Raw genomic sequence first — 23359 nt, forward strand, 5'->3', positions numbered from 1 at the left:
GTGTGTGTGTGTGTGTGTGTGTGTGTGTGTGTAGCTTTCACATATTCTTCCTTTGAAATTCTTCTGTCACGATCAAGTACCTGTAAGCATTGGTTAATACTGTAGCAACTGTCCAGGATGCAGATATTATTAGCCCGTGGAAATGGTACGTCAGAGACGCTCTGCCCTTGTATGTCCAGCATTTCGAATCAAATATGTCCCTTTGTTAGATGATATCACTTCACAACGATTCAGCTGTGTTCACTGCTTGCTCTATTAAGTGTGTTTATGTGTCTTCCTTGTATCGAGTACCAGCATACAGTCATACACAACAAGATATGTGACGACGACTAAATTTTATAAATGGAGATGTATTTGTAATTATGTAATAATATTTGTCACTAGTTTTTATAGCTCGAATATATCAAAAAAAAAAGCCAAAAGGAGTAATGTTGGGTTTTATCTCTCTTGGGTTGTCCACTGTCTAACCTCAGTACGCTTTGCGGTAGAACGTATAAAAATCGTTCAACGTTTACATTGTTCTGGTCCTATATGTTTGATTTATGTACAATACGTAAATACGGTCTAAATAATATATAGTCAGAGCTCAGACCCTTTCTGCCCCACCGAGTATGTATACCGTTTAAAAAACGCTAATAACGTATATGCTAAACTACCTTAACGTATTGGGTTGCTACTGTAAAAGGCCATTTCCCGCTCCGTGTGGCCCGCCGCCCGGAAGAGGACGGGGATGACGATATCAGACTTTTTATGGCGTGCTATATACATCGATTATTTTAGGGTCACCCCGGCAATCCGTAAGTCGTCGACCCATAATAAAACATAATACGACCTGTAGTAAGTGGTTAGGACATGCTCAAAAGTCATATAGTAAGTCGTTAGGAGTTGACCTTGAATGAGTTTATAAAGACATATAGTGTGCCATTAATTTGCTAGCGCTATGAGTGATTCCAAAGCTAAAGCACAGCCACAACCCAGTGTCTTTGTCCCGGCAGATGTCGACACAACCGCTTATGAAAAAAGACTACAGCAGATCAAGAAGGATCTGAAGTCCATTGCAAGTTTAGGCACTCGATACGAGCGCAATGTAGCCCGCCGAGAGGTGTGTTAAAGGTTCTTGTGCTCGATGTGATGTTACGTGAGTTTGACATTTGTCCTTGTATTGCAGAGCAAGAGGGGTCTGAAGTTCCATCGTAGGCTTAGGTACTAGAAACTAACGCAGTTTAGACATCCGAGTGGTGTATACTTCTTCTGCGTTTGTTTATTATTGAGTGAATTGAATATATATGTACTAGGTAATATACTAGGTAATATACTAGGTAACGACTATCTGTAGTTCTACTTGCGTCTGACTCGGTGTCCAGAGACTTGTAGTTTTCCATACATACCACGTTGAATACAGGCGGACGGAAGCTTTATGAATGGTGGGTATGTACGTATTGCCATTCCATTTAACATGCTTTATGAATGGTGAGTATGTACGTATCATCATTCCATAAAACATGCTTTATGAATGGTGAGTATGTACGTATAGCCATTCCATTTAACATGCTTTTTGGATGGTGAGTGTGTACGTATTATCATTCCATATAACATACTTTAAGAATGGCGAGTATGTCCGTATCACCATTCCCTATAACATGCGGTGCTCATGAAATGCAAGCGCGTGTATGGATTGAACAGCGTTTATATTTATTAAATAATCGTGTATGTATATCATCGTCGATAAACGGATCCAGTTGGCGTAACTTCATCCTCAGCGATTACCATTTGATCAGTATTTGACCTACCTTTTACGTTACTTGAATCTGGCATACATATATATGTCTAAGTGTACCTCTTTTTGCCTGTTTGGTGATACCATCATATAAGCTGTTAACTAAACTTCCTGCTCTGTTCCGAATATTAGGTATGGCGTGACAACGAGTTGCTGCTTATGGATCTAGAGGATGCCAAAGTAGTCGAGGAAGCAAAGACTGACAGCAAGGTGATATTGAGTATATAACGTACATCGTAGATACAGCTGTATATACATTCAGATAGACTAGTAACACTGCGGAATGTAGCTAAATTGTCATGAATAATATGAGTCTTATATGTGATATGTATATATATATATATATGTGTGTGTATATGTATATATATATATATATATATATATATATATGTATGTATGTATTTAAATATACACGTATGATATATATATTTATATATATATATATATATATTTACGCGCGTGTGTGAGTGTGTGTGTGTGTAAATGTATATGTGGTCATCACCTGTGTAGTGAGCGTGATATTTTTCAGAGAATGTATCTAAGGGCATGATTATCTCCAGTGTTCGTAATCTATCCGTCAATGTCAGAAACCATTCAAGTGGACCCATAAACCTCGCGGCATTGATACTCGCCGTCATCAGTTTGAACGTCTATCCGTTATATCAGTGGCAAAAAGAAAACCAAGAGCTACGCGATCAACTGACAATTGAACCAGTTGAGGTCGCTAAAACTCCGTTGAGCAGCGTGTTGGAGAAACTGCGGTACCTGGCCCTGTTGATCTGGTTTTTTGGTGGGCTGTGGATTATCTTCCTGTCGTCGCCTCTGCGATGGTGCCACCCTGCACTCCGCCGACTGGGTATGTTAACGCATTGGTCTGAAATGGAGACTGAGTCGTACGTATTGGTACCATGTGCTGTATTTTGAACGAGGGCGTGTTTCACCTCTATTAAAACATTGAAGTGTTCTGCTGCCAATCTTCACTTGTTGCAGGCTGGGTCCGTAGCGGATATACCGCTAGAATACATGGTGTCGTAACAACCCAGCACTTCCACTCGTGTGCCTATACACTCATTGGACCATCCTATCTGTTGATTCCTCCTTTCTCCGTTGATCCTGTATTATCGTATATATATATATATATTTATATATATCATCACCAAAGGAGAATTTTTGAGGTCTATTTGCTGTTGATCATAAACTCGTACGGAGATTTAGGACTCGTTGCATGTCATACGGCGCTTGTTTTCAGCCGAACAATACCATCTGTTGTATAGCACATGCGGCTCACGCAACTATTCCTCTCTCTTCCCATCCAGGAATACCGAACGATTTTCTACCAATAGATATTATGACGAAAATTCACGCCAAGGGGCTCATCAAATGCACGGGTGTGATGTAAGTTCACTTGTTGTGTCTACGTTGTGGAACCCGGTGCACGCTTCCACTGGTTTAGCATTGAGTTATGCGTGCATGCGTGTTCTTTTCGCAGTCGACATCGTATCAACACACATTCAAACAGTTTGAGCAAGCAAGTCTGCGTATGCATGCTCAGACGCTTCTGCTCTGAGGGCCGTGGCGTGTGCACATCCGCGCCGTTGTCCGATTACTATGAGTTCTAATGCACATCCATTTACGGATAGGTGCTCAACGCAATCACACCGGTTCCAAAGAGTATACTATTGAGGTGTAACTCTTCTGTTCGCTTCCATATTATTGATTTTATGTGACAGTCCCTCGGTACAAGGAGCGGAAGAAAGAGAATATCCTCCCGCCCAGCCCTATCTCACGATGTTCGCGCATCCCTCTAACCTAGATCCTATTGTTTTGCTCGGGACGTCGCCTGTTATACACAAGGTGTGTCGCAAATTCATGAATAGTGTTTGAAGCTGAGAGCAAAATCAAAGAGTGTGCCATTGTCCTTGGGTAAATTGAGAATTGATTGTCTTGACGTTCTAACATAAAGTGTTTCCAATCATGCGCGTACGCACTCACGACTCAAGTACCGATTCCTTCAACGCAGGCAATCGGCAAACAGTCCTTGTTCTTGACTCCAATAATAGGATGGGCGATGCGGTTCGCAATGGGTAGTGTCCCAGTTGACAGGTGAGTATGTGGATCATAAGATGTGCGCATGGAACGGCCTGGTGCATTGCCCGTGATATCCTGAGTGTTCTTGCCCAGCCCAGGTTTACACACTGCACACCAGATGGTGATAGGATCGTATTGCGTGTTTTGTGTAGCGTGAAATCTGGTTCGTGTCGTTCTAGAGGGGGTGTTGTGTTTGCGTCTATCCCATATGTAAAGGTCATTTGATACTGGTCCAGGTTAATGCGTATCTATAGCAAGATCTCAGTTCTGAGCCCACAACCTTCACATAGTCGTTATGGTTTAGAAACCTTGTGAGTACTTGCAGGATTTCTGTTGGGATTGTGTCTATGTTGTTATTACTATCATTACGTACTTTTTTGGCCGTCGCTGTTGGTATAGTTGATTGTCACATTGTGAAAGAATGCAGTACAACACACTAAGTGCGCCCCCAACTATTTACATTGGGATTCAATGCATCTGTTGACACTCAACCCCCCAGGCAAATAGGGTGTGATTAGAGTGTAGGTGCAAAGACCTACGTCCTAGTGTGTTATACGTACTTGCACAACATATGGAACGTACCATCTCCACGTCTGCACAGGGGTTCGCTGAAGAAGGCAAAGCAGCAGCTGGATCGGCTCAAGATCTCTATGCAGCGATGGGGTAGATGCCTGATGATCTCACCCGAGGGCACTCGCCAACCACAGGGCCAGCTACAGCCATTCAAGAAGGGGCCTTTCCACCTACAACACGATGTATGCCGCACGCTGTGATGGTTGTAGTGCTTTGTGTGTATGTACATAGTACATAGTTTGTGTGTTTGTACTTAGTACTTAGATTTTGTGTGTGTACTTAGTACAATACGGTAAGCGACCGTGTGTATATCACGAGGCGGTAGAGAGTAGACGACGGTATGTTTGTACAAGCAGGTGGGCGTTGTGCAATTAAGGGAACACATATATCTTGACACTGTAGATGTATTACAGCGGGTCAGTGGCAGAACATCCCGCGCGTAAACTAGCATATCTACTGCTATATCCGAATAGTGTCTCGGAATCGGTAGCAAAATATCGCAGGGATATCGATCACTCACCGCACTGTACTGGTTCAACCACCTTCTACTTACACGCCGCCCAACGCACATTAGGTTGCGCACCATTTAACGGTGTACCTATTGATCTTATGTCATTTGCACTCCCATCCTCAAACGGACTTGGACTTGAGCGGTACGGTCACGCACAAGGACGATTCCACATGAGTACTTCAAATGGCATTTATTTTTTATATCTTGCGACAATTATTGCATGGGATTGTGATTTTGACTCTGTCGGCGAACTAAAAGTATATATGCTCTCATTTGCCTGCAGCTCAATTGTGCGATTTCGCCCGTGATTCATTTTGGCCCATTTGAGCTATGGCCTCGGTCCAGAAAGTTGAGTGCACCTGGACATGTGATTATCAGGTATCTACCGCTGTATTATCCAAAAAAGGGGGCCGATCACAACCAGGTTCGACGATCCCTACGAAGGTGAGACATTCTCATCAGATATATGGGCATGTTGAGGGACGACTTCACGCTGCCGATAGTGACGCGATCGTGCTTGATGAAACATGCAAATGCCACTCTGCTTCCAGTGCATTTAGTAGATGATTGGTTGTGCATGTCCCGAAAATGAGTGTTATTCTCAAGCCATGTTGAGCATTGTTATGTAGGCATTTGGATATGGGGATACTTATTTTTCTGGTCATATCATCATATTATGTATATACACGGTCTCAAATGTGTATGTGGTGTACTCTGCTTGCACGTATGTATACGTACCGAATCTTTATTGCTGAATCTGCCGTAGGTGTCCATTCATATATGTTTATATATATATATATAAATGTGTGTGTGTATGTATATATATATATATATGTATATATATATGTATATATATATATATGTATGTATATGTACATATGTATATAAATAGCGAATGCAATGCTTGTACGTATGTATACGTACCGAAACTTAATTGCTGAATATGTTGTAGTGTGGCCATATATATGTTTATATATATATCGCTTACTAACAGCTCTAAAGCTACCGTAGTGGTTACAAGAACTTATACTGGCATCTCTGCCCATTTCTGTACTAGATACATGCTGGAAGAATCGTGCAAAGACACTCCGAAAGATGCAGGACAGCCGCTCTCAGACAGTGAAACAATCCAAGCATACGTGTTTCTCGTGTTCGTTTTCATCTTTGGTATTGTGGAACTCTGGGGTACCTACAGGTATGTAGAAGTTTTCTTACCATGTAGATACTGCAGTAACCTGAACCAGTGTTCTTTGCCATGCTGCGCTATTGCTGTGGTTATTTCTCCTACAGCCTGAGTTTACGCGTTGTGTGCGAACAGTATGCTTGTTTTGTCTGTTCGGTACACCGCCCTCATGCAGAAGCCTTTCCCCTATGTGTGAACATAGAATAAATTATAGAGAAATATTAGTTTGGATCGCATTCCTTTTTTACTATTAATTTTAGATTTGATTAATATATTTAGCTTTAGAAGATTGTACCAGCTATCCGGAGCCACACGACTTCGGTCCGCTGTGTAATTGATAAATGTTATGCATCATACAGCCTTACGAGTGAAAAATCTGGTCAGGAGAACTTGCAGTGGGCTACTAACTGCAGAACTAGCAAGGATTACTTGCACAATATGGCACAAATGTGCCGAGAACGCGGACGATTCCTTATCGTATATCTCTCCACTGATCCGTTTACAGTCTAGGGTGCCTGATGTTCCACGGTTGGTCTGTGCTTGCTATCTGCATATTCTTGAGCGCTGCCTTCGTTGGCTTAGAATTGGCGGTGTTCTATGGCTTGTCGCTACCAACCAGCGGAGATATCATTGACAGACTTACGGGACATACGCCTGCAGCTGTGAAAGAAATATGAGAAGTACAGGGAGTAGGATTAGAATAGCATATAGTCTTGTAATGTTCAGTAAAAGCTGCCGAATAGCAATTTCTTGCAAAAATTGAGGTACAGATGTACAACATCGGGTCCACTAGAGAAGCAATATATAACAACAATTATACGAGGAATCTTTTGATAGGTTCTTGATACATTTGTAGACTAGAGCTGTTTTTTCTCATATACACGCTGCATGAGTACTCAGTTTTATTTATAGTTGTATCTCCAATACCGAAAACTTATTTACGCAAGGCATAAAGGCTCGTTGCACACAGTCAACTTCTTATGCAGGCTGTACTAACGGAGACAGGGTACCTGTTACAATTCACAAGTGATCCTGGTGCAAAAACATCACTGGTAAGGCAAAGTGTCATCTTCTATCGCAGTCTATCTGTTGTAAGAAGTCAAGATATGTATCACTAGTGCAGGCCGCACTATCGGAGACAGGGTACTTGTTACAATTCACAAGTGATCCTGGTGCAAAAACATCACTGGCAAGGCAAAGTGTCATCTTTTATCGCAGTCTATCTGTTGTAAGAAGACAAGATATGTATCACTAGACCAACCGGCATTCTGTATGTCAATTGTTGAACATAGAGAATGCACCTTCGTTTACCTCTAGCAATGCAGGTTCGAGTATTTACTTATTTTAATGGAGTTCCAGTTGATTTGCCTATGATGTGTAGTATACTGTGCTGCCGTGGTTCACACTTGCCCCTCATCCAGCAGACTCTAATTCATAATTATTACGTACATCGTGCTAATCTGTACGTCTTCCACAACATTTACAGACATAGTTGTGAAGTAGCTTATATCCAATTTAAGAACTTTATCCGCTCGCTCGCTATTCAAGTACCCAATGTGTGATTTTCTAATAAGTACAAGTAACTCATTTCCAACGCCTACGGCTGATACGGATCCCATCATGGCTCTAAAAGCTGCAACTGAAATTTCTCGTATCGAATATTGAAGACCCGTACCTGGTATTCTCGTCGCAATTTTCTGGTGATGTGTAAGCTGACTATTTAGAAACCCATGAAATGATTTAACAGAGAACAATAGACAGCATGGTAGCACTTCTCTGTGGGCAAATAGAAAACTCGTAGTCAGTGCTGTCTGCTAATACTCGTATTGAAATATGAATACTCTACAATTCATGCTACAATCCTGTTGATTTAAAGTTGCAATGCGCGTGTGTGGATGTGTGCCCAATACGGTTATACCGGTAACTCAGGTGCACGTGACGAGTGCGTGCACCCACAATCTTGTCTCTTTCATTTTTTTGGGTGTACCCATAACCTATAATACAAAACATTCGGAAGGCTATGTATCACTTTATTTTTTTAAATCCCCCGGAATTATAACAAACCAAAACAAAAATCCAACACATCAGTTTTCTTGTGACTTTTATACTGCCACACTAAATACACATTGCTTTGCATTTCAATGTAGGTGTCTGGGTTTATTTTCAATTCACATAGTCCATCGGTAACTAGAGTACTTCTCATTCTGCCGCTGAAGGATCGTCCAATCCATATTTTCTGCTACGGTAGAAATCGGTTCTAATTGCCTACTGATATATGGTTATAATTTTGAGCTAGAGTAGCGGAGCTTATAATCAATTGTGCTGTACTTAGAATTTGCATATCACCCAGATAAAAAATGTTAACCCCCCCCCCCCCCCCCTACAGGATGACTTTCTCAATCAAGTAAGTATAGAATGATCAATCTAACGTCATATGGGTTAAGCACTAGAAGAATCTTTACTAATAGGATTACCTCGTAGGGAGATCACGGTGGGGATGGTGGAGGGTCCCTCCCCGGAACCCGGGGATCCGTCCTGTCCCTTCGGGGTAGTGTCCCTCCTGATGTACACCCCTCCTCCAGTACCCTACCCCTTCGGGGTGATGGGGGAGGGTGGTGACCCTCCCCCTCCTACACCTTCGGTTCCTCGGGAAGACTGTAGCATAAGAGGGTGGTGGAGGGTCCCTCCCCGGGTTCCGGGGAGGCGGCCCATCCTGTCCCTTCGGGGTTCCGTAGGGACTCTTATAATATATTATATCCTACATGCACCTGCGGTACCCTCGGGAGCCCTCTACGATAGAATTGCCCCGTAGGGGGATGAGGGGTGCCTTTAGGAGGGTCACCAGGGGAGACCCTCCACCATGATCCCCCTACGGGGTAATCATACTCTCCTATACTTACAGATGTACATGTGTCTACCCTTCATACTACCTTGTGAACTACACAGAACCAACACCCTCTCATTTAGTTTTCCTGTCTGCTACTTTCTTTTTTATTTAAGGGTTATCTCTCTTATTCTCTAAATGTCTATAACCTGTTTGGGGGTACCTCTATCGTTGTCTTGATAAAAGGAATAGCTGCTACTTGGTTAAGACTACCTATAACTTAGGTATTTACAGTCCAATAAGCTTCGTGTTCAGCTTTAGACCCTATGTAATCAGTTCGGACCTCTTCTAGTTATAGTGGAGACCTTCCCTTCGGAGAAGACACGGGGATGACCACCCTGCTGTTCACCACTCCCGTAGAGAGGTGTACCGAATGTGCCTGTAGGATATATTAGATTAGATTAGATTATAAGGGTCCTTACGGAACCCCGAAGGGACAGGACGGGTCCCTGGGTTCCGGGAAGGGACCCCCCACCATGGTAGAGGGAACCCGCCTTCAGGAAGGATGGTTCTAAGATGAGATGAGATGAGATACATCCCTGCTTTCGGATGGTCGAGGGTGGTGGGGACAGGGGCAGGGACAACCTCGTACTGTCCCCTTCGGGGATATACCTAGTTGTGAAGAATAAAATAGAGATTCAGTAGCCTCTCACTAAACTAGTCAATAGGAAGGGGAAATATAATTTTGTTAACCGATGGAGAGATAGGCTCTCTCTTTTACCCTCTGTAAGGGACTCTTTTTAGTATACAGTCTCATATAACAAAGAGATTAATAAGTGCACTAGCTGATTAGACCAATAAACTGACAATCGGCATAGGGTATTCCTGTTACCAGTACCAAGAAATTTGTCCACCACTATTCTGAGGTAAATTCTCCCCATCCATGACCTTCTGTCTACAAGAGAGACACACTGGGGTAATAAGTTTTATATTATCTCCTGAGATTTAAAAAGTTTATCTAATCACGGGACTATAGTTTCTATTAAAGCGCTACTCTACTTTTATATAGATAAATTTACATCGTAGAGAGCAAGTGGGCTCCCGAGGGCACCGAAGGTGCCTGTAGGAGGGTCCCCCCTCCACCACCCTCTTATGCTACAGTCTTCCCGAGGGGATGAGAGATCTCTACGAGATCTTCCATGTACGAGGGCTTCTGCCCTCTACCATTAGCTTATCTTCTGCCATCTCCTTGTGTACTCTTACCTTTATAACACAGTATATCTCTACTCCCCCTGAGTCAGCTACCCCTTATCGATATCACTTGTACCCCAAGGGAACAGGACAAGATAGGACACCTCTCTCCCACTTAACCACCCTTCACACCCTAGAAGGTGTTTAGCTCAATAAGGCAGAGCATTACACTTTTAATGTATTGGCTGTGGGTTCAAATCCCGCAACACCTACATCTTAAGAAGTTTAACGTAAAAAAAGCTCCGATAGTATACTGGTTAGTACACACCCCTGAAAAGGATGGGAAAGAAGTTCAATTCTTTTTCGGAGCAACTCTTATAGTTATCAGAGAGTATGAATATACGACCCCGGGGATGGCATTCACATTCAGATCTCTCCCAGAGGTCGGGTCGAGATCCCGTAGCCCGACGGGGCGATTGACACTCACAATGAGAATGACACTCAAGGAGAGCGGGCGTGTAGGAGGGCTCCACCATATTGTAGATCCGAAAAGAGGGATGCTACTCCCGAAGGGATGTAAGATCCTTCGGATCTTGTTACATGTAGGGGGGCCACGACCCTCGTAGAGGAAAAGGGCACCCCCCGTAGCACAGGAGGGGGGGGGTGCTATTCGGGAGGGCGTGTAGGTATACCTGTACACATAGGAGGGCATCCGTAGGAGCAAGCTTTGCATTCCACCAGTGTAGGAGGATAACCACCCTCCATGATGCTATGCTACTTCCCCCGATCTTACTTTTACTCTTAGAAGGGATGTACGATTCCTTGGATGCCTCTCCCGGAAGGAGGGAGAAGGCTGTACGGTCCCTTGGACCTACGATCCCCCCGGGGCATAATCTAAGGTCGGGGGACCTACGATCCTCGTAGCAGGCTACCATCTACCATCCCGTAGAAGACAGGGAAGCCTGTATAGTCCCTTGGACCTACGATTCGAAGGATGTACGGTCGGGGGACCTACGATGGTGGAGGGGACACCCTCCTACATCTTCGATACCCGCGGAGCGGGGATCATGGGCATATAACTCAGCTGGATAGAGCACGGTACTTCTAATACCATGGCCGGGAGTTCAAATCTCTCAATGCCCTAAATCATCCTCGTAAGGGAAGAGGCGTTCCTACGGGATGTAGTACAGGATATCTTAGATCAGAAGCTTACCTGCCTATCTTTAACGATTGCCTCAAGGATCATCCCTTTAGGGATGGCCCTCCCCCTAATTTATCAAGAAGTAACTTACCTCTTTCATAGAACACATTACCTTTGCATCCCTTTATTTACTCTACTTAAGATCCATTGCCACTGGCACCTATAACTTATCTTTATCTTTATCCTCAGACTCCACTAGATTACGGGGGTTTCAGATAGACACCACGTTGAATCCCAAAGGGTATTCCATTGTAGATGGTGGAGGGTCTCCCCTGGTGACCCTTATAATCTAATCTAATCTAATATAATATAATCTAGCCTACATCTTCGATGGTACGAGGGTGGTGGGGACAGGAACAGGTACACCCTCGTACTGTCCCCTACGGGGATCGAGGGGGTACCGGAGGAGGGGTGTACACATAGGAGGGCTCTAATATAGCCCCCCACCATGTACGGTCCCTAAAGTAAAAGAGGGACCTACCATATAGCTACAGATAAAATTACTTTGCAACCACTTACCTTCAAGAGAGTTGAGAGTGGGTGGTGAATGTAATATTATTGTATCCTAGTCCAATCGGGTTAGTAGATCCGGTGAAAATAAAAGGACAGACGTGCAGACAGTCTTGGAGGGGTGTACCTAACCCATACGTAATATAACAGTAGCGGAAGTCACCCTAGTTGGTTACTAGAAAGAAGATCTCTCTCGCAGGAGTGATGTCCCTACCGGCGACCACCTGTCCGTACAGTAGTTCATATAATAGAAAAATCCAGTTAGTATCTTCGATCTAGTGCTCTAGTGAGGAGGATAGAAATATAATCGAATCAAAAACTGAATGAGGACTATAACATCGCCATCAGATTAGACAGACTTAACTCTCTAGTATATATTAGAACTCTGGTGTCCTCGCCACTATCGAGGACCTTATGTCCATCACTCTGGGGGACCACATCTACTCGGTGGCTGGAGTTACCTCTTACAGACCTAACTGTAACTGGTCTATGAGAGATGTGTACACCCTATCTTTTTTATAACTTCTACACCTCACCCTAGCCCAAAAATATGCTGCCCGAGAGAATAAACACCATACCATCGTATACTAGAAGGATACTAAAGTGTCCTATGATGGTATATAAGTGGGATAGTAAATTAGACAAGTAAGAATGGATGGATAAGAGAGTAGACTAGGATTATGAGCTATCCTCCTTCTAGAGGGGTTAGTGTGTTAAACAAAATACTGATATATTCCCTCTAGTTTCCTCATACTACTAATCATGACTTATACTTTCTTTTTAGTCTATCTTATCTCTATTTGTCTACCTGACTCCCTTTTAGTAGGACTCTAATACCTAATTATCCACATTACCCCTATTTATCTAATCATCATGGTGGCCTGGTATATCGTACCTTAAGAGGCCCTCTTATGCATAGACACTCAGATACTTGAATCAGAGGGGCCCCTGTATCTATATCCCATGGGCTAATGAAACTCAGGTTAATGGTGGTTATCTCTATTGATGATATAGACTTCCGTAGTATCGAAGATAGTCGCACAGACTCAAAAGGGATGCATAAAGTCAATATCCCTCTATCGGAGAGGCAGGCATCCGTAGGGATGGGGATGGACATCCCGAGGGATGGTAGAGGCAGGGAACCCGCCTTCAAGAAGGATAGATCTCATCTGATGTTACAGCCCTGCTTTAGGATCCCGCGTTCTTTAGCGGGAAGACGTGTAATACACGATCTCTCCGAGAGCAAGCACTCTACCATCATCTTTTACATCCTTGCGGATCTCTTCTGGATTTGTCGGAGGCAGGGATGTACGGTCCCCAAGAGAGGGACTGACCATCGAACCTACATCCTATTGATAATTACCGTCTCATCTTTTACACTCCTAGGTCTACGGGAGTCCTCTCTTCCCTTCGTGTCGGGGGTCGCCCAATTAAAAGGTTTAAATGTACTCGAGAGATACCTTCTAGGTTTCCGCGAGCTCGCAGGTGACCTGCGGGCAAATCCACCAATACTTAGTTCCTAGGGTCTTGACAGTGTCATTACATGCTATCATTCCCCTAGCGCATGGTCCCGGGTCATAACATCACTATGTAGCTCGATCCTGGGTTTTATGATATATGCTCCATCCTCCATGATACATGTGGTGATAATAAACTTTTAATAGTTCAATCAGTCGATCGATTCACAACTGCCAGCGGTGTAGGTTGTATCGGACAGTAAGATATTAAAGATATAGTCATTATCTCTTGAATATAACCCATGCTGCAAGCTATCTCCATATGCAACCATACATCATCTAATATGTACACAAGACCCAATTATACATTTATACCAAGGTACAATCAACATAGGGGTCTCAGTTCTTAAAAAAGCTATTTATACCAACCCCGTGGGAACCTTCCGACAGGAGTGTATCGTAGCTGCCCTTTAGTTTAGAGGTAGATGGGTGTAGCTAGTGTAGTAGAAGAAGAGAGGTGTATCCCCCCGGGAAGACTGTAGCATAAGAGGATGGTGGAGGGTCCCTCCCCGGGTTCCGGGGACCCGTCCTGTCCCTTCGGGGTTCCGTAGGGACCCTTATAATCTAATCTAATCCAATATATCCGACAACCCTCCTTCAGTACCCTCGGGAGAGCTGCCCGCTCTCTACGACAGTATGTAGATAGGGATAGACAGGTAGTAGCATAGGGGTAGATGCTTAAAAGGATCAGGTCTCCTCAGGTACAGCATAGAGTAGAGATATCTGGAGGGTAGTTTAAAGAATAGAATGATATATCTATAGGGAGGTGTCTTACTGGTAGTAGGGGTAATAAGTTACATGTGTATGGCAAGATTCTTGATACAAGTACTTAGTTCTGTGTAGTAGGTTATTAGAGGGGGGTTGAAATCCACTACACATTACTCAATTCACACCCTACCTAAGATTAGGTGGCACTCCATTCCTCGGGTAACCGACTGTACTCTCGTATACTTATTACTTCACACACCTAACACTCATTAATACTTTTCCTGGCATACCAATAGCACATAAACTATTACCCATTTTCTTTACACAAGTATATCCGCGTAGCGGCCGCTAGTCGTGGACGAGGCTCTCCTCCGACACGCCTGCTCTCGAGAGGGCTGAGAGAGAGCCCTCGAGTAGTCTTCTAGTCTTCCATACAACCGTCTCACTGACTCCTGTCTAATCTTCTGATTACCGAATCGTAGACCCCTGTTATTGTCGCATGCTAGCAGACGGTTCAGTCGATTGTATTATATCCATTACCCCGTAGGGGGATGGATCCCCCGGGTACCCGGGGTTATCCATATTCTAATAAATATTTCTGAGCACTGATTGTGGTGATAATAAAATAATGATATGAGATGATCCTGTCGAAGAATAAAAGATAGTAAAGGGTAAACTCTCTCCGTGGGGATATGAAAGATAGTAAGTGGACATAGGGTTCTCTCAAGTATAAATACATATTTGTATAAATTTAACTACTATAGATACGCAGACCCGATCCGTACCACAGAGGTGGGTACTCTACTTAGTAGGTCAGCAAGCGAATATATGAAACATTTGATAGTAACAGTGTTTTGTCAACACCGGCCCGAATCGACTCAGCACATATCTTCCATTGTCGACTCACTTGGCCCAAGCTTCAAACGGGAATTCACTGACCACTTCTTCCCATCAATCTTTCCTGAACCACTACAGCGACTATGAGAGCCATACCACATGTTCAAACATTGTATCATACATACTTGCCATTTTTGAAATAAATAATATTATCCCTAGGTGGCTGTATAAGGTAATCACAACTCTGGGGGCTATCTATATGTTAACCCTCTAATTCCTACATGTTACCTGATAGAAGGGTGATAGAGGTGGAGATGTAAGATTCGGTCTATCAAGGCGATATTAACGCCTTAGAGTAATTAAACGCGTAGGTAAAATCTAAGTATCGTAAAAATATCAAAGTAAATAAACGAAATGAGACTTTTAGTAAAGTTAGGTATGCTTCGTGAAAACTGCAATACTCTGAGGGATTGTGAGGCTGAGACATTGCATATATACAATCCTCTCAGTACTGTTTCCGCCGAAGGGATTTTATTTAGTGTTTCGTTGTCGCTGTATTAGAAACTATGGGATGTTTCATTGGGGCGAATCTAAGAGACTCATAAAATCTTATCTTTAGAAAAATATAAAAGAAAAAAGAGAAAAAATACTCTTGATGTCCTTAGTTATTGTCTTAACCAATATCTTGCCACTTATCAAGAATTACCATTAGAAATATGCAGACCGCATGGCGATGAGTGATGACTGCTAGAGAGGTAGGAAGTAGCCTAGTAGCCTAATAGGTGACTTTGTATCTGGGCAAGTCTGATGTGGACATGTGGAGTTTGTGGACTGTGGGATGTGTTATGCCACCAGCAGAGTGAGAAAAGATATATAAAAATTATAATGATCTGGCAGTTCGGAACTTCGGCTCGACTTATTTAGGCTATACAGTTTCCTTATTTAGTTAAAGGAAGCCAGGCGGCTTTTTAAATAAAAAGAGAGTAAAACGTTTTTCAAAAACCTATTTATATAAACAGAGATGATAGGCCAACTTAAAAAGAACCACAGAGAAAGTCTGAAAGAAAGTTCTATTTATTTTATTTTACAAAATACAATCTATGAAGTATGGATGTACTATTTTTTTATTATAAAAACAAACTATATTAAACTATCTAGGTAATTGTTCGCACGTTCAACTATCGCATTGTCATTAACTTGTATTGTAGCAGTCATATCTGATGTTATCTTACTTGTAGCTCCACTACCAAGCACCACGTTGACTGCATCGTTCACTAGCAGCTTGAATGCGACTTTTGCTATATTGCGTACTTTACATGAAACATCAAGCATTGATTCGAAGTCATCATCCTGAAAAATAACATCGATCGCTTGTTTAGCGCTCTCGTTCACTCTGACTTCATTCACACACATATCGAGTACTGCTTGTTTGTATAATGTGTTTGTTTGTGTGGTCCGTGACAGTATATTAAACATATATTGTGTATCAGAGAGCAAGATTATATTGAGTAGGACTTCATGAGTTTATGTGTTTGATTGTGTGCAAGATAATTTAATTAACCGGGTAAAATTGATTTCGAAGATTTGAAAATAACTAATCCGTCATATGAATTACCATTATTCAATAAAAACTCACACAGATATTCCGAGCTGTGCTCGTCCCCGCTGCGCGGTAGTCTATGTTCCAAGTTATTTGAGTTTATTTTGCTTATATATAGGTGTATTTTAAATGTAATTAGCGAGATTTTAATCACTTGTGAGATGTGTTTGTTTTCTGCTGGGTTGCTTTTTATCTGCCGACTGAAAGCGCTCGACTTAAATGTTAGATATTGTAGCGCGGATACAACTCATTTGTTGCACTTATGTTAGGTCCTTGTCGGTCTTAAGGGCTTGACATATGTTAGCAGTTAGACACATGTATATAGGCGTCCTCTGTCTTAGCTATTGCTTCGGATTCGCCCATGGTTTTACAGTTGACACTATTCGTGTCTAACATACGTCGATCTCTCCTCCGAGGCCGACAAAGAACTAATACAACAAGTGCAATAAATGGGGCTAAAATCACGCTAATTACATCTTTTAAGAAAGTAAACTCGAGAAAGTTAAGTATGAGGCTGGTAGGAAACTGGGCCTGAGGTGGTTAATAACTTTATTTTACCAGTGCCGTATAAAGACATTCGTATTTATTACTATTTATGGTCCTTTTTGGGCTGTTTTTATTGTAAATACAACAAAACTGATAATTTGTTTTGAATTTAAAAACAAAACATATTTTACTCTGAAATGAAACAAAAGTAAAAAATACTCTATTTCGTATTTAAAAAAACAAAAAAACAAAAAACAGCCTTTTTTGTCACCTCAGTTTTATTACAAAAAGGACAAGATATTTATAATATTATACTTCATGTAAATATATACTTATATATAGTGCGTGCTATTGTGTATTTGTGGTTATTATGTAATACAATATCTGATCCACAATAATCGACCAGACGTATAGAAGATACAACTATAGCACATCAGCATGGTCGACAAAGAGGATACCTCGGGTGCTTTCGTGCCAAAAGACGTAGACACGGAACCTTTCAAGAAGCGACTCACCCAGGTGGAGACTGATCTGAAGGGCATCGAGAGTTTAGATACCAGATATGCCCGTAACGTAGCTCGACGCGAGGTTTGTAGTGTTGACGTGTTCCTACGCAAGAAGTGATGCATTTGAGCCCTGTCCAAAGAAAACATAATACTTGGTGTACTCATTGGGTGTATCCGTGCTGCTTTCCGAGAATCTGTACAGAAAATTGGTATAGACACACACACATACGCACAAACATACACACACACACACACATATATATATATACGCACATACACACACACACACACACACACACACACACACACACACACACACACACGTCTATATATATATATATATATATATATATATATAGTATATATAATAGTTAATTATATATATATATATAATATATATATACATATATATATATATATATATATGTATACGAATAAATAAGATAAATAGATAAATACATACACAAATAGATAAATACATATACATTACATTATATACATTATACATATACACTATATATATATATATAGCCGATTCTTTTTGTAGACAGTGGTATCTGTGCTACATCACTGACTTGCTCTTCACTTTCATCTGAGCATTTTGCCTATCGCCTTCGCAATGCCATGTAGAGGCCTTCTCATTGTGTGTTGGTATCGATGTTATGAATATGATGAATATTTATCGCATTTATGCAAGGTCTTCAAGTTCCTCACTCACGGATCAATACAATACCTTCGTTTTTATTTGTTGGCGTAGGTCTGGCGAGACAACGAGCTGCTGTTGATGGACCTCGAAGAGGCCGGTGTGATCGAGGAGGGCAAAATGGAGTCGGAGGTGTGTTCTATAAATATATCCGAGTATAAACGTTCATATACATAATTTTGTATATAAGTGTAGTATGTTCAATCGACGTACGAACAAATTATTGTTATTATTTTACGCATACAGTTTGTGGTACGTGTCACCATCACTTATATATACAGAGAGATTGGTAAAGATCAATAGGTGGCGATTGTCTGAGATTTGGCTATGGTGCTATGCTATCTCTACCTCGTACTGACGAGCATTGACATGCATTATGAGCCATGAGACGTCAGTTCTGATCGAGTTGCGAATGCGTGCCTTGTGAATACCACACATCACAACGTTCAAGCGCTACTCACGCGTACACGTTTTATGTTGTATATCACTTTCTGTGTCGCTATACCAATACCTGTAGATTTACGTATAGGCTTATCCAGAACACCGGCCGTGTATAGTGGGCGAGTGTTAGTATATTTCAGAGCCTCAGTTGCTTATTCTATATACATATGTCGTGGTTTAAGTACTCTGTGTGCTGCATGTCCATGCCTTACCTTCGACTATCAGCAGCACTACATTATTATACAAGCGCCTAACAGCTGGAACTAGCGCTTGTCACGCAATCTTATGCACAAGCGAAACCGAGGAGTCTAAATCCGTATAGATCCAGACTACCTCGGGCCATCTCTTGCTAAACTGACCGGAAGACTAAGAAGTTAGTTACACACTAGTAAGGCAATGCAGTTCCTCCCATCGTAGCGTAACTCACAAAAAGTAACAAAAGAAAACCCCCTACTCTTACTAATGAAAAATACCAAACCCTTCACAATTATAGTGGCAGAAGAAGAATCTGGAAATTCGCCGCCAATTGACAATCGAACCTTTGTCGTTGGAGATGAATGGCCCCAACAAAGCGTTCATGTTTGCGCGTGCTCTGGGCATGTTTATCTGGTGCTTTGGTGGATTGTGGATACTGTTTCTGTGCTCGCCCCTCCGATGGCTGCACCCGGCATTGCGCCGCTTTGGTAGGGGGGTACATGTTTAAATGTGTATATATCTGATCCCAAGACAAATTTGATTTAAATGTGTATATATCTGAGCATAAGATAGATCTGGTTTAAATGTGTGTACATCTGATCTCTAGATAAATTCGGTTTAAATGTATGTGCATCTGATCTCAAGATAGATTTCGGACACATGCTAACTGCATCGATGTTTGCATGTGCTCTGGCCATATTTGTGGCGTGCCTGAGTGCAGAGTGGATCGTACTTGTATTTGCCACTCCGATGGCTGCACCAAGCATTGTGTGCCTTTGTGAGGGGTTCAAGTGTTCGTAGTCACGCCTAACTGTCAGTTGCTGGTTATATTGAACCCTGGACGAGCTAACCATGTGGTGTGCTATAGTCATGTTATAGAATCCTAGGAAGGTCCCTGGCGGATTAAGTATATATACGCATGTAACGTAAGCAAACAATAGGGTACGGACATGGTACATTTAAATCACGACCTACACTACAAGGGCGAAGGTCAACTTCAACCCACATACGCATGCAAAAACAAACACATCCCGGTTGGTGCCATCAACTCGATTTCGCTTTTGCACTGTACAACTGTGTCTCTAACCTCGTCTACCGCTTACTCAGGTGTTCCCAATGACTATCTGCCGATCGATCTGCTGGTCACAGTCGTGGCGAATGGCCTCGTCAGGTGCTCTGGTGCTGTGTAAGTCGTGTGCAATTACATTTGTGGGTCATCGTTTATTTAAGTGGTGGAGTGTTTATTACTTGATCATGGTATTATGTGCTTCTCAGGTGTTTTTGATTGTAGCTGTCTCGTGGAGTTGTCTTTTTGATCAATCGGAAAGTTTATAACGTACAGAAGTTTTTGCTTTTCTTGGGGTACTTGCCACACCGTGGTATGGATGGACTTGACAAATCACCGCTACACGCTGCTTAGGACTTTATTTACATCAACTGACAGCTCACTAAACCGATAAGAACTGTGTAGTATACAGGTTACAAGCCCACGTACAGCAAAATACCGTTCAAATGTGCAGCACAATACCATCCTCGATGACTGTCTAGTGATCGCTCAGCTATGATGTATTCACACGCTTGGACATCCACACACCCACACATTCATACATTCATACACCTTTACAGGCCTACAGTGCAGGGCCTTGAGACTCGAGAGTACCCGCCGCCACAGCCCTACCTGACGATGTTTGCCCATCCGTCTAATCTCGACCCCATGGTACTTTTGCGGACATCTCCAGTCATACACAAGGTATGCATGGTTGAAATTCGCATGGTTACCATGGTTACTAGTCTCATGGTGACCATGGTTTTTAATAGCATGGTTGCCTTGGTTATTAATCACATGGTTGTCATTGTCAATAATCGTTGTAACCATGTATGCAATGGTAGTTGGGGTCGAGTCACAAATATGCGTTGGCGTTATCTGTGCCCATTTGTTTTACCAATGTCCCACTACGATTTTGTTTTGTTAAAATTCCCAACTCTCTGTACTGCAACTTCATATTGACATCTCAGGGAGTGGGAAAGCAGTCACTGTTTATGATCCCTGTGATTGGCTGGGCCTTCCGGTTCGCAATGGGAAGCATCCCACTCGATAGGTATGTGATATTGATTTCTCACAAGTTTGGGGGAGGGGGGTTATTCGGCCTATTAAGACATTCGTAGCGTCAAAGAATATGAGTGAAACTTCGACGTTCAGACTGTTGTGTCTGCCGTACCGGAGAGGGAAGACGTCTGTGGCTATATTTTACCTTTGAGTAACTCATGTGCATGGGTGCAGCTTGCCTGAGGCAGATTCTGGGAGCCTTGGCCGAAGCAGTTCTATACACCCCACAGTCTGCAAACACACCAGCATCTCCTTACGCAAACTCGAGGCATTATTGAGTGTTCTGACACGAAGGATGCACACTACTGATCTATCACACACACCACTGCAGAGGGTCGAGGAAAAGGGCGGTCGCTCAGTTGGACAGACTAAAGGCATCCATGCAGCGGTGGCGCCGGTGTCTGACCATCGCACCAGAGGGCACCAGGCAACCGCAGGGCCAGCTACAGCCGTTCAAGAAGGGTGCATTTCACTTGCAGCATGATGTAAGCCATGGGTGTATAGTGTGTGTGTGTGTGTGTTGAGTGTTTTTTATTGGTCGTAAGGGGCGTTATGGAGCGAGGGACATTCGGGGGTTACTACTGTGCATGGCTTTTATAGTGTATATGGCATTTATATTTCATATGTGCGTGTGCTGTGCTTTTATATTGTATAAGGCATTTATATTTCATATGTACGTGTGCTACGTCATCCTATGCAGGGATGATTTTATTATACGTACATGGGTAATTCATGCACCTACACCTACACATATATTCACACATGTGTGGATGTGAGTATGTACAACTTCCTTCCCCTGTCTGTACGCGTGGTGTCATTGGCTCTTTACATGACGGGCATTCAATTATACCATTGACCAGTAGTAAAACGACCAAGACGTGGTGATGTTGTATTACCCAAGTCGATAAGTATGCTGATATATGCCTTTTGTGTTGAGTTGTTTGATAGATTGCACAATATACAGGACTCTGCCACAAGGTTACCATTCACGTCGTGCATGAAACATACTAGCACCTCGGCCTTGATGTATATACGGCAATTTCACATTGAGAACGTGACACCTGGCGGGCCCTGTGGTACAAACCCTCTATTATCATACGCCGCATCTGATCATTTGGCTATCAACTCACGCGTCTTCACAGCTAGGCTGCCCCGTCGCACCAGTGGTGCATTTCGGTCCCTTTGAGTTGTGGCCCAGGAACCGAATGATGAACGCACCCGGTCATGTGACTATACGATACATGCCGCTGGTCTATCCGGACAAGGGCGCCGATCACAACCAAGTGAGACGGCAAGTCAGAAGGTACATGCGTGAAGTGTACGAGTGATAGTTAGACTATAATTATAGCTATAACTAGAATAATAGCTATAACTAGAAGAATAGCTATAACTAGAAGAATATCTCAAACTAGAAGAATAGCTATAACTAGAAGAATAGCTATAACTAGAAGAATAGCTATAACTAGAAGAATAGCTATAACTAGAAGAATAGCTATAACTAGAAGTATAGCTATAACTAGAAGAATAGCTATAACTAGAAGAATTGCTATAACTAGAAGAATAGATATAACTAGAATAATAGCTATAACTAGAAGAATAGCTATAACTAGTAGAATAGCTATAACTAGAGGAATCGCTATAACTAGAAGAATAGCTATAACTAGTAGAATAGCTATAACTAGTAGAATAACTATAACTAGTAGAATAACTGTAACTAGAAGAATAGCCATAACTAGAAGAATCGCTATAAAGTATATTAAGGACGAACTATTACCCGCGTATGCTCAACGGCGGTGGGCCTTGAGTTTCGTCAGGCATTTCTCTTGTTGAAAGTATATGATACGCTCTAATAGTTGTATGACCAGGCTGGTTTCGAGTGAATAGACGGACAAACATGTGCTTGATTTTTCTCTTTAATATATCTCACTTTAAGTCACGACCACCAATTGATAGACTCATGCTCGAGGAATCTTGCAAGGACGTGCCAAAGGACGCTGGTACTACACTAACTGACAGCGAAACCCGGAGCGTACACTTCAGTATTGCGCTGACCGTTGTATTGGGCTTAATAGGTGGGTGACAGTGAACGTTGTTGAACATCAGCTCTATACAACAAATATAACAACGTGGATGATATATATATATATATATATATATATATATATATATATATATATATATATATATATATATATATATATATATATATATATATATATATATATATATATATATATATATATATATATATATATATATATATATATATATATATATATATATATATATATTATAGTATATATGTATATATNTATATAGGTATATATTATATATATATGGTATNTAGGTNTAAGTTGAATGGTTATAGTNTAAGGTTATATATTAGATATAGGTATNTAAT

The 23359-nt window shown here is 42.0% G+C and overlaps 3 protein-coding genes and 3 non-coding genes across 6 annotated transcripts in view; all 6 read left to right on the top strand.

Annotated features, from left to right (window-relative positions):
* Positions 1 to 803: 803 nt before the first annotated feature.
* Positions 804 to 6896, top strand: SARC_01968 (hypothetical protein). The gene is made up of 10 exons (XM_014304286.1): positions 804 to 1102; positions 1910 to 1987; positions 2444 to 2633; positions 3094 to 3172; positions 3508 to 3631; positions 3798 to 3880; positions 4467 to 4620; positions 5233 to 5393; positions 6007 to 6144; positions 6638 to 6896. Exons 1-10 carry the CDS (start codon positions 941 to 943, stop codon positions 6807 to 6809), a joined length of 1341 nt encoding a protein of 446 aa, XP_014159761.1. The 5' UTR covers positions 804 to 940; the 3' UTR covers positions 6810 to 6896.
* A 1623-nt stretch (positions 6897 to 8519) lies between these two features.
* On the top strand, positions 8520 to 8944 carry SARC_01969 (hypothetical protein; the record flags this gene model as incomplete). The annotated part of the gene is made up of 2 exons (XM_014304287.1): positions 8520 to 8536; positions 8614 to 8944. The coding sequence occupies 2 exons, from the start codon at positions 8520 to 8522 to the stop codon at positions 8942 to 8944; spliced, it is 348 nt and encodes a 115-aa protein (XP_014159762.1).
* A 1401-nt stretch (positions 8945 to 10345) lies between these two features.
* On the top strand, positions 10346 to 10419 carry SARC_30037. Its single transcript has one exon. It is a non-coding gene; the product is annotated as a tRNA-Lys (tRNA).
* Positions 10420 to 10446: 27 nt separating this feature from the next.
* On the top strand, positions 10447 to 10518 carry SARC_30038. The gene has a single exon. It is a non-coding gene; the product is annotated as a tRNA-Phe (tRNA).
* A 698-nt stretch (positions 10519 to 11216) lies between these two features.
* SARC_30039 lies at positions 11217 to 11290 on the top strand. Its single transcript has one exon. It is a non-coding gene; the product is annotated as a tRNA-Arg (tRNA).
* A 6068-nt stretch (positions 11291 to 17358) lies between these two features.
* SARC_01970 (hypothetical protein) overlaps positions 17359 to 23359 on the top strand; it is a 7633-nt gene continuing 1632 nt past the window's right edge. The window contains exons 1-9 of the mRNA XM_014304288.1: positions 17359 to 17594; positions 18270 to 18347; positions 19150 to 19339; positions 19959 to 20037; positions 20478 to 20601; positions 20868 to 20950; positions 21290 to 21443; positions 22101 to 22261; positions 22912 to 23030. Of these exons, the coding sequence (XP_014159763.1) occupies positions 17445 to 17594; positions 18270 to 18347; positions 19150 to 19339; positions 19959 to 20037; positions 20478 to 20601; positions 20868 to 20950; positions 21290 to 21443; positions 22101 to 22261; positions 22912 to 23030 (1138 nt within the window). The 5' untranslated portion in view covers positions 17359 to 17444. The remainder of the gene's footprint in view (positions 17595 to 18269; positions 18348 to 19149; positions 19340 to 19958; positions 20038 to 20477; positions 20602 to 20867; positions 20951 to 21289; positions 21444 to 22100; positions 22262 to 22911; positions 23031 to 23359) is intronic.

The sequence above is a fragment of the Sphaeroforma arctica genome (genome assembly GCF_001186125.1).
Source record: "Sphaeroforma arctica JP610 unplaced genomic scaffold supercont1.84, whole genome shotgun sequence".
Classification (NCBI taxonomy): domain Eukaryota; class Ichthyosporea; order Ichthyophonida; genus Sphaeroforma; species Sphaeroforma arctica.

What these genes read in the sequence shown, in the direction of transcription:
- SARC_01968 (XM_014304286.1), top strand. Translation starts at nt 941, where the DNA reads ATGAGTGATTCCAAAGCTAAAGCACAGCCACAACCCAGTGTCTTTGTC. An exon ending in CCCTGCACTCCGCCGACTGG is followed by an intron (nt 2,634 to 3,093) that starts GTATGTTAACGC and finishes CTTCCCATCCAG; the next exon opens with GAATACCGAACGATTTTCTA. An exon ending in ATCAAATGCACGGGTGTGAT is followed by an intron (nt 3,173 to 3,507) that starts GTAAGTTCACTT and finishes TTTATGTGACAG; the next exon opens with TCCCTCGGTACAAGGAGCGG.